Here is an 11038-nt window from a genome sequence, read left to right as displayed (position 1 = left end):
TAAAAAATAAAAATGATAGGAAAACCAACTTCTTGCCTAACTAGCCCTCATGTAAAAATCAAGTAGATGTAATCCATTCAACTTGATAGGTTCAAAAAAACAATTCAGATAACTGTTAAAAAATCCAAAATTGAAAAAATAATGAGATTGAAAAGAACAAAAAAAAAAGGGATCGGATTGAAAAGAGAGAAATGTTTTCCAAGTACTTTAGTTGTATCAGGTGAAAAAAAGCAATTTCTCGACAACACATACTTTTCTGAACGGCACGTTATATCAGTCCCACTCATATTCATAGCCTTGATCAATGTACCGAAAATCCTTGATCTAGAGAATCAGAAACGAAGTCCCTTGTTGAATGAAGATGCAATGTTATTGTCACATGTTGCTCTTGTTCTACTGAGAAAACACATTATTGTTATGCAGACACTTTTCATGAATTTACAACTCAGAAAAATCTCAGCTTGACGCCAATTTTACTATATGAGAAATGAATCAAATGTAAAACATAAAAAGAAGCGGATTATGAAAAAGTTTCATCATTAAAATCCACATCTCGAGACGTAACCAAACAAATAATACAGATAGCATCGATTTCCCATAAGAAATCGGGTAAACAACTAATAAATCAAGCAGAAGTGCAGTAGCGACCACTGATCAAGAAGAGAATTTAGGATTAGCCACGGAAATGTTGGGATTCGTCGTTTTATTCACTGGAATACTGAGTCAATAATGGAGTGTTAATTTTGGAGGACGCATAGGAGGAGAAGCGGAAGGAGGTGTCAGAAAAACCAAGAAGGCTAAGCATCAACAAATTCCAAAATCAACACCTCCAGAGCAAGACTTGAAAAGTGTAGATAATTTACATTTCCAGTAATCAGTAACATAAATACACCTGACAGTAGAGCCTCTATGTTGGTAACCGAGGTTCAAAGCTTAATGGATGGCAACCAGAAAAAAAATGGTCTTTAAGGAAGATTAAATTCCAAAATGGTATCAGAACAAACCTCAAACTCATGAACAGCAATCACAACCAACCCCTCCATGCAAAGACATTGAGGACATTCTCAAACAAAAGCATATAAGCGTCCAAGATTTTCAAATCTATCAGAAGCAATAAGAAGCACAACGACCCACAGAACCCATTCAACTACATGTCCAAACTAATTCCTCATCAAGCCAATAAGAATGGCAAACCAATTGTTACACCATAATGCATCATTTGCCCTAGCAAACACTCACAGCAGCAGAAACAGCAACAACTCAGATATGACAGCAGCATAGAAAATGCAAATTCATTAAAAGAAAATCAGACTGAAACCCCCAAATTAATCTATTCAGATTGATACGTAGTCAATTTCATCAGCACCAAAGGAAAGACAAACATATCTCACACGAAAGGATAATGCTAAATAATAGTAGTCTACTTTGTATGAAGCTAAATTACACATAACAAAAGTACACGTTCATCCACGTCTCACAAAACACGAGAAATTCTTGATAACAATGAAAGCATAGGAAATCATAAATAAGAAAAATCAATAACCACCCTTGAGATCATTGACCACATCATAAGGAATAGGAGTGACAGTTTCAATAGTAGCACCCTCCAACATAAATCCAGGCTTAGGTCCTTGAGGCTGCCTCTTAGTACTAATCTTTTCACCACAAGCTTTGGCCTCAGCCTTCAACTCATCATTCTTCTTCTTCCTTAACTTAAACTCCTCCCTGCACCTCGACGGCTGCACATGCTCCACCCTAACATGAATTTTCTTCCCAATAATCCTATTCCCAACCTACAAAAGTTTTGACTTTTAGTTTTCCAAAATCATAAATGAAAAATGCAAAACTACATAAAAAGTTTATTATATAGATAGATCTCGTGCCTGCTTGTTGATGACGACACCAATAGCGCGCTTGGTGACATTCCAGACGCGACCGGTGCGGCCATGGTAGAACTTGTGGGGCATGCCTTTGTGAACGGCGCCGTTTACCTTGATGTCGACATAGTCGCCTACCTTGTATGTTCTGAGATAAGTGGAGAGGGGGATGTAACCCTTCTTCCTGAAGGGACGAGCGAAGAGATCTCTGGTCCTTGATCGCACACCGTGTCCAGCCGGCATCCTTGCTGCTGCTAATATCACTACAAGGAAAGAAGTTAGCTGCCTCCATTTTCTAGCTTTTATATGGCACTCTCATTTTTTGATGCCCTAATTGGCATCTAGGGTTTTTTTTCCGGCTTTTGGGTTTGTTGATGGACCTAGTTTTTAATCTAAAGATGATGGACCTCTTGTGCTGGCCCATTTCATTATTTCACAATTAATCCCAGTTTCGAATTACTTGTAAATGTGGGCTGTGGTGGCCCAATAAAAATGAAGACCATTGAGAAATTTCAAATGGCTTCGACTTGTGTGAAATGTAAAAAACAGACCTCAAGAAATGAAGGGTTGATGTGCTCCTACATTAATTTTATGCTCGTAGTGTTCCACCCTTCCAAATTTATTTTCTTGATAACTTAAGAGCTTGTAGGATAGGCCCTAGGCCCATCCTTAGACTTTTATCTTTAGGTTTGGGCTTTGAGCCCTTTATGTAACTAAAAGGGCAAAAGGTAATAACTTGGCGCTCATTGCTCTTTTATTTTAATTATTTTAACTTCTTATATTGATCAAGTATTGCTAGTGATCAGATTCATAAATCAAAAGTTTAAGTATTTTTAATTGTGATCAGCTGACCTTGAGCCGTTTTGTTATTTTTGATCCATTACAAATGTATTCATCGTTTCGAAGTTAACGAAAATCTTAACATTCTATTCTTAAAAACGTAGAGCAGAACCCAAAGGACTAAAGAAGCAATTTATATATAGCATAGCAATTCGTCGGGGAATGAACCATGAGGCAAGAATATTAACTCGTTTTATTTTTTTCATTTGAAATTTTTTAGTTAAATTTATTTTTTCATTTTATTTATTTGTTGTAAATTTATTTTTTCACTATATTTATTTTTTCACGTGTTAGTTCCATCAATAAGTTCGTAATAATATTTTTTTATTAATAATAAATTTACCAACAGATAAAAAATTATCGATAAAAAATTTACTAATAAAATATTTTTATTGATGATTTTATTTATAAATTAATCACCAATAAAATATATATTTTACACCAACAAAAACAAAAAAATTCAATCGATAAAATTATTAAATATTATAGTGAAATTAATGGGCACCAGGTCAGGAATTGGGGAGAGAAAGTTTGCTTCCATTTTCAAGGGCGTGATTTAATTAATGAAGCATATTGTGAGAGAGGAGAGAAGGTTAGCATGAAGAGAGGAATTGCCTTGCTTTATTATTATTTTTTTGTTGATTTTTAAAATTTATTTTGACCAAAATTGTATAGTGCATAATATATAAGGGTATTATTATTTTTTCATTAATTTTTAAAATTTATTTTAACCAGAGGTGTAAAGTGTAATATTAAAAAATCTGATTGTAAAATCAAAAAATAATCAAACCATAAAATATTCAAGGTAATTTACCCATAAAAACACGATGTCGAGTGCCTCTCATCTTAATAGTAGAAGTAAAAATACCATGGTAGCTAGAAACTGATCACTTGTGTCAAATTTTGTATTGAATCTGAGAGAGAAGAAAGTTATCGAATATATCGTTGCACAATGACTTCCTTTCATCTGTTTGAGAAATTGTCCAGTAACGTCCAGAGATAATATTTTTCTTTTAGAAAAGATTTACCAGTTTTTTCATCCTCAAATACTTATAAATACAAATGTGTTCTATGGATGGAGGATGTATTTAGAAATTATAGCTATAGTTATTTTTTAAAATATTTTTCACTTGAAAATATATCAAAATAATATCTTTATATTTTTTAATATTAACATATTAAAATCATTTTTTTTTTAAATCACAGCCTTAACCAGTGATTGAATCAAGCAGGTGAACTTCAAATCCATGCATGTGAACACGTGGAAGTATCATTCATGTCAGAATACCAAACCTTGGACAGCTCATTGATCAAAGGAAACAGGCTAGGTAAAGAATAGCGATTATTTTCATTAACTTCATCAGAAGTAGGGCAAGCCGAGAGTAATAACGAAAACATGTATCCAGTGGATACGTTTTGTAGAGTAATACAAACGGTAAGACTGATGTTTAAAAAATGATAAAACAGTAGTCATCCTTGCGCAGGAGTTGCTGATGATGATGACAGAAGAGCCATAAATCACGCTCTCAATTATAGGTGGAAAAACAGGATGGAAGCAGCTGTGTGGAAATTAAGAGCTAGTGGGGCCTCGTCAATCAAACATTAATCCAATCATATAGCCAGCATCAACATGCTTGGTCTCCAACATTAGACTTCATATGTCTCTGTCTCTCTTGCATTCCGGTGGCATTGAAGCGTATCTTGATCTATCAGTGCAGTAATTGTAGATGGTGTATTTCTGGCGTACCCATCTGAGCCTCCTGTATTGCAAGGCATCAAGATCCTGGAACTCCTTCTGGTCCCACCATCTGGTGCCCTGCGTGGCGCAGAATTTCGCTTCCACGGAGGCTTCACAGCCGTCTATGTGGAAGCTCTTGTAGGAGGCTATAAAGGGCGCCTTGGACCAGTCTGTCTTCTCAAGTCCACCTCTGGTAGCCCAATCATCGGCGTTCCATAGGCTTGAGTAAATCTTCATTGGCTGGTTGAAAGGAAATTTCACTCCCAAGTCTTTGCAGTTCTTGAACACTCTGATTGGCACATCATCCACGAAGAACCTGAAGGGCACCCAGTCATATAATTAATCCAGCAGCACATCCAAAAAATTCGTTTTAACCCGTTTCTCATATAGAAATGATCACACACACATGAACGTTGCCAAGAACATGCCACTTGCACTGCAACTTTATTAAAATAAACTGCATGTACGAGAAGTTAATTAAATACTATATTATTAAACAAATTGATTGATAAGAGTATTAAATTTTACGGTTGATCTGATTGGATTTTTCCTCATATACCATGCTTGGCACATGCGTGATTTACTTTATAAGAACAGGACGGCCCAAGTTTATGTTATAAATTGTCCATTTCACATAATCAAATTAGAAAGGAGAAAAAAGTGTAGACCAGCTCAAAAGTTATGTCGGGATCGATAGTTGAAAACAATAATTTCAAGTCAGAAAAGAAACCTACTTTTACCAAATTTCAACACACGGTCCTCCAAGGTTTTGTTGATTTGTTTCGTCATTTCATATCTGTGTTTTTTGGCAATAAATCTAGTTGGATGCCAGTTGCATCAATGAGTTAGCTAGAATTCATTTATGCTGCTACATTATTCTAGTTAGGTGTTGAAGATCACCCCATGCCAAGGCCAAACTTTTGGATTTGAAGGACAAAAAAAAGTGTAGTTAGATACCAAACTTTTCAGGGGACGAAATCTAAAAGATTGATAGACCCACCCCCACCACCCACCATCTATGTTGCAGTCACATGAAACCCTCAAGAGTTTAGCCTATAACGGAGCTGCTGAAAAGAGAAAGGATCTGTATAGCCAAATGTAACTAATTTGAAAACGAAATTTAGTCAGTTCAGGTGTGGAGACCTTCTTCTTTTTGTGAGAAGGTTCCTACATAATTAATGCAGAAAGATATAATAGGAAAGGATACTTACACTACCAGGTACGAATTCCATAGGACGGAGTAAGAGTGGTATCTTGTGGTTGGGTCAAACCAGAGGTAAATCCTCTGTTCTCTGTCTCCCTTGCCTCCTGTGAAAACATTTGTCTGCAAAATGTAAGGCTGGCCAGTCCTGTTTCCTAAGAACTCAAAGTCTATTTCATCATGCTCTGAGTTTTGTGAAGATAGCTGCCAAAGAAACACACGAACAGTAACTTAATGTTAAAAAAATGGAATTAGAAGTTGGGAATGATGATAAAGGGAAAGATCTTCTAAAATCCCAAAGAAGCGAGATGAAAATGATCTGTCACGATGTGATGAGAAACGCTTACATAGAAAGCAGTAACTGTTCCAGCTGAATCACCAGGAACCAACTTCATTTGCATACTGAAATGGCCAAATAAGTATGACCCTTTTGATTGGAAACCAGTACCTTCGCAATGTCAAACCCACTACTGTTAGCACGATATACCATGTTTTGATGAAGAAAAACAAGAAATAAAAAGCCAGGAAGCTGTGTTGAAATGCAATGAACGATGGATAGCAAAAAAAAATGATCGATCTGATTGTAGTATACCCGTGTATTTATCCAGCTGGAGCTGAATCTCTGAGCCTCCATTGAAGTACTTAATGTGGTCAAAAGCCCATGTAGGAGCATAGTTCCTTCCAAAAGGCACATCCACTGGCTTCCTTGGGGCAGCTCCCATTGTCCCAGATACCATAAACAGCATGCCAAGAAACAAAGTCCATAGAGAAGCAGCCATATCTCTGCACATTTCCAAAGAACGGTTAGTTCTTGACACATAATATAAGACCTTAAAGGGACTTTAGAGATGTTAAGCGTGAGAAAAATCAAGACGCCAACATATTCAAGGTTCTAGAGCTAGCATTACCTGAGCGTAAAGAGCACTCCTGAAGGGGAGCTAGTTGGATGAGGAGAATGGAGGAGGAGAGGCCCTTTAAATAATGGTTATTTCAAAACTAAAATTAAATTATTGGAGTGTATGCGGGTGATAGCTATTTTGGGGTGTTGGTATGGTGGTGGAAAAGTATTTTTTTTAAAATTTAATTTTTTTTTTATTTTAAATTAATATGTTTCTGATGTTTTCAGATCATTTTAATATATTAATCTCAAAAATAATTTTTAAAAAATAAAAAAAATATTATTAACATGTTTTTTTAAATAAAAAACATTTTAAAAAAAAAAACAACTACACTATCAAACACATATTTAATTAAAAAAAACAATAATAATAGGCAGTGGTAATCCAGCTAGCTAGTAGCTACTACAACAGCCTGTTTTAATTTTTATGTGATGGTAGGTGGAGGAGAAATGTGCAATTATTTAACTTCTGGCTGTTGAAAATGTGGATGGACTATGGAGGGCATGCTCGACGACAGGAGAAGAAAGTGTTTTGAAAACATTTTGAAAGTTGGAAACGCCGAGACTCGTGTGGTATTTGTTTATTTTTCTGGGGGGGTTGATGGGAAAGGAAAAATATGTGAATTTGAGCACAGCTGACCACTAAATTTCCTTGTCTCCCTCTTTCTACCTGCATCTCTCACCTAAGATATCTGGGCCACCCTCACATATTCGGCTTTTGTCCCTGGTTTTTTCTCTTTTCGAGGACTGCACTTTTCTGCTTTTGTCTCGGGCTCTTTCGCTAATGATGACTTCAAGCCCACCGACTGTACTACGGTGACGTTTGGCGTGAAGGAAGGAGATTTCTACCGTCAAGGTAAATTGAAAAGATCAGGAAACACGCTCTTTCTTTTTTTCTTTCAAGAGATGAAGGTTCCGCTTCCAAAGCATTTCTCCTTTTGGTCACAAGCTTTATAACACACTTGATTTTGTTAATAGAGGCTAATTGCAGGTGAAGAGAGGCAAATTCGAGAGAAGCAAGCAAGCAAGTGAAATGGGTCGGATACTTTCTAATTTTCCTTCCTGGAAACCCACGATTACGATCTTATTATAACTTGAAAGTATAAAATTGTAAATAAATCAAATACGACGAGGAAAGGAAAAACAACAGTATTTGTGAAAAGAAAAAAATTAAGAAAATTGCATGGGTGGTGCAATGAACCGGTAAAAAATCGAAAAAAAACAAAAAAAAAAAATCAAACTACTCACATGAACAGTGAAATGAACCATTTTTTTTTAAAAAAATAAAATTAAAAAAAAAAAAAGAGAAAACTAAAAAAAAAAAGTTGCACTGTTTATGTGAACAGTGCAATGGATAGTAAAATAACCATTATTTTTATTTTAGTTTTGTTAGTGATTAGTTCATCTAAAAACAATCTACCGGTCATTATCTCCTTAATAAGTCACCTCTTTTTAAATAAATAAAAATAAAGTTAGATTTTACAAAGATAATTTTTAACCACTTGTCTAACATAACATTAGGAAAAGAAAAAAAAAGTGAAGTTTGAAAATTCAATTAATTTCTTCTTGCGAAAGATTTTGCCTAGCCTTTCGGTGCATCCTGCGTAGATGCCGCATATAAGCAACTTGAGAGATTAAACCCCAACCCATCAACTGATATCATAACTTACCATCAAGGTATTAGATCAGTTTGTTGACCAATATTAATTTTTTTGGTTTTAAAGAGCGATGCATAGATTTTCAGACGAAACAGTGAACAAAGACACTTTGTCGCTAGTGAAGAGATATGTGTACAGAAGACAACCTTTGAAATCCAGATGTGCTCCTGTCGTTGCGAGTTAGGGCTTGGGACTTGCATGAACACCGCAAGACTTCCCGCATCCACTCAATTTTATTTTCAAACGTGCCAAACATAGTGAAAAAATGGTTTCAGAAGGAGAGAAACAAGAAGAAAAAACAAAAGATGCCCCACTATCCAGTGGTCCATACTGCAGAGCATCACCATGTGTTTGCACGATCCATGTCTTTCTTCTCAGTTCTCAGCAACCACCACTTTCCATGTTCCTTTGTGTTTTCACAGACATAGCTAGCTTACGTTAAATCCTAAAAAGGTACATGTTGAACAAGTCACTACTGCGTTTTTCTTTGCCAGGACGCTTCATTTATTGTTGTTCTTTTTTCTGCTCGACAAACACATACGTTCCTGCAGAATTCTGTTGATTCGTTTATCGAAGACAGATAATTTTATGTTCCCTTTACTTGTGCTGTAGAGATTTGAATCTCACTTACAATTCGAGAGCTTATTTGTATACAATTAAGAAACACTACTTCGACGATGAAAGGTTGCCTTATTTTTAAATTTATTTTCACTGATGATTTTACATTTTTCAAGAGATAGTAAAAGAAAAGGAATTGTTCTTGAAAAATGAAAACCAAAAGTATCAATATCACTGGAACAGAAATGGAGATTATGAAATCTATTGCATGTTGCATGTTGGTGCTACGAGTTTTTAGATGCCAACTTTTAAATAATTCTATTAAGAATGATTGATGTGATTTTAAATACTTTCTATTGTTTGTTTTTGTAAAATAAATTTAAAAAATAATATAAATTATATTTTTAAACAAGTAATTAAAATTTGAAATTATATTCTTTCATCACCAGATTTTAACTTTTCAACTGCGACATGATAGATGTGCCTCCTCGTTAGTTAGAGACCAGAAAGAGATAAAGAGCGTGGGTGGGATTTAAATGTCACAGAGAGATTGGGCCACAGTTTTTTCACAATCACTGCAGCGTGGATATATATATATATATACACAGAGGATTGGGGCAGGGGGTCCATGTGAGATTATCATGTGACCTGGTCTCCGAACTCTGAACAGTGTCGTCCCTGCACATGAATGTGTTCAGGCAGTGCCACCCAAGAGATATACTAAACCCCCGACGTCAGTAAATCTCGACGGGCCAGCTGGGGGGGACCTGCGTGGTGCAAATCGTGATTTGCGATGATATCCTACCGCTGCACAGTGGGTCTTTTGTTATCTTTTTCTAAACTGATTCTGAACTGGCCTTTCTAGGGTTTTCCAGCTCCATCCGACTTGCCTTCCTGTTTGATCACCGGGAAAGATTCCGATGCCAGTTGTTAATGATGAATCTTTCTTGTTTCCTTCCCCCCTGTAATCCTCTTCCTATGTTTTTAATCGGATGAGTGCGTAACCCAGCCATGGTGTCGTCACAAATACCAAAAACACAAAAATTATTGTTTTATAATAGTTTTAGCCATGTGTGGTTAATGCTGGTACTTTAGATAAGAATTATATTACATAATAACATAAATTATATATTAAATTTTATCTAATAATTTAAGTTATTAAATTAATATAATTATTTAATATGATATCAAAATTTTAATAATTAAATAATTACGAATTCAAATCTCAATATTCTTATTTATTTAATAAAAATTAAATATAAATTAGTATGAATCTATACTACTTTTAATCCTATAGAGCTTTAACTTAAAGATTTATATTAAAAAATAATATATATAAATTATATCTTGAAATTTATCTAATAATTGAAATTATTAAATCATATAGTTATTTTTATGATTTATACGAAAATCTCATTCTGTAATTAAGTTTTATCTTTCACAATTCTTATACGATAATCCCACCCTGTAATTAAGTTTTATCTTTGGCATTTCTTTGATAGTATATGAGTTGAATTTGAACTAAGTTTTTCAACGCATCATATTTAGTATGGTTTTTTAAAACTGATTTGAGTTGTTTTTTTTTTAAAAAAAATTATAAATATATTTGTTAAGAAAAATATTTTGACTTCTAAGTTAAATCAAAATGTTGATTTAATAAAAATAAAAATTTTTCTAACTTTTTAATTTAAAAATTATAATTTATATTACATTATTTCTTAAAAAATTATGATGATCTCCAAAAAAAATTTCAATAAACTAATAAATATAGTTTTAGTGTTTGAATAATAGATGATCATATATTTATATTGATATTTCATTTCTTGTAGCTGGAAGAATAGATGATTGGTGGTTGATGTCTTAATTTCTACAAAACATTTTTTTTGTGAAATTTGGAGACTTTTCAATGATTAGATAAATAAATAGATAAGGTTTAACTCTAAAAATAAAAATATTTATTTTTGATCTTTTATGATAAATACTTTATGAATATATGATAAAAAAATAAAAATTACAATTTATTTATTGGAATAGTTAAGAGAAAATTTATAGTATTTGTATTATTAACCATGTCTCTTAGAAATGCATTAAAATAATATTATCGAAGTATAATTGTGATTGTTTTTCAAAATGCTTTTTATTTAAAAATATATTAAAATAATATATTTTTAAAAAAATTGATATCATCGTATCAAAACAACTTAAAAACACTAAATCAATATTAATTTTAAATAAATTAAAAAAAAAATTAAAAACACGGATTCAATC

General features: G+C 33.7%; 2 protein-coding genes across 3 annotated transcripts; both read right to left on the bottom strand.

Moving 5' to 3' along the window:
• Positions 1–1400: 1400 nt before the first annotated feature.
• On the bottom strand, positions 1401–2162 carry LOC118042038 (large ribosomal subunit protein eL21z/eL21y). Its single transcript, XM_035049575.2, has 2 exons — positions 1884–2162; positions 1401–1793 (listed from the first exon to the last, which is right to left on the bottom strand). Exons 1-2 carry the CDS (start codon positions 2118–2120, stop codon positions 1536–1538), a joined length of 495 nt encoding a protein of 164 aa, XP_034905466.1. The 5' UTR covers positions 2121–2162; the 3' UTR covers positions 1401–1535.
• Positions 2163–4046: 1884 nt separating this feature from the next.
• On the bottom strand, positions 4047–6704 carry LOC118042025 (xyloglucan endotransglucosylase protein 34). 2 transcript variants are annotated; one of them, XM_035049565.2, is made up of 5 exons: positions 6565–6704; positions 6249–6439; positions 6004–6104; positions 5667–5860; positions 4047–4771 (listed from the first exon to the last, which is right to left on the bottom strand). In XM_035049565.2, the coding sequence occupies exons 2-5, from the start codon at positions 6433–6435 to the stop codon at positions 4372–4374; spliced, it is 882 nt and encodes a 293-aa protein (XP_034905456.1). In that variant the 5' UTR covers positions 6436–6439; positions 6565–6704; the 3' UTR covers positions 4047–4371. The 2 variants fall into 2 exon arrangements, with proteins under 2 accessions (XP_034905456.1, XP_034905448.1); XM_035049557.1 differs by lacking the exon at positions 6565–6704 and having other exon boundaries at positions 6249–6447.
• Positions 6705–11038: the final 4334 nt, after the last annotated feature.

Source organism: Populus alba, chromosome 1, assembly GCF_005239225.2.
Source record: "Populus alba chromosome 1, ASM523922v2, whole genome shotgun sequence".
NCBI lineage: Eukaryota > Viridiplantae > Streptophyta > Magnoliopsida > Malpighiales > Salicaceae > Populus > Populus alba.
The sequence above is the reverse complement of the archived record's forward strand: the minus strand, read 5'-3'. Positions and strand labels throughout refer to the sequence as shown.

Coding starts and splice junctions, on each gene's coding strand:
- LOC118042025 (XM_035049557.1), bottom strand. CDS start 6,447: ATGTGCAGAGATATGGCTGCTTCTCTATGGACTTTGTTTCTTGGCATG. Junction 5,861..6,003: donor GAACAGTTACTGCTTTCTAT/GTAAGCGTTTCT, acceptor TTTCTTTGGCAG/CTATCTTCACAAAACTCAGA. Junction 4,772..5,666: donor TGGAATTCGTACCTGGTAGT/GTAAGTATCCTT, acceptor GGTGCCCTTCAG/GTTCTTCGTGGATGATGTGC.
- LOC118042038 (XM_035049575.2), bottom strand. CDS start 2,120: ATGCCGGCTGGACACGGTGTGCGATCAAGGACCAGAGATCTCTTCGCT. Junction 1,794..1,883: donor GTGTCGTCATCAACAAGCAG/GCACGAGATCTA, acceptor AAACTTTTGTAG/GTTGGGAATAGGATTATTGG.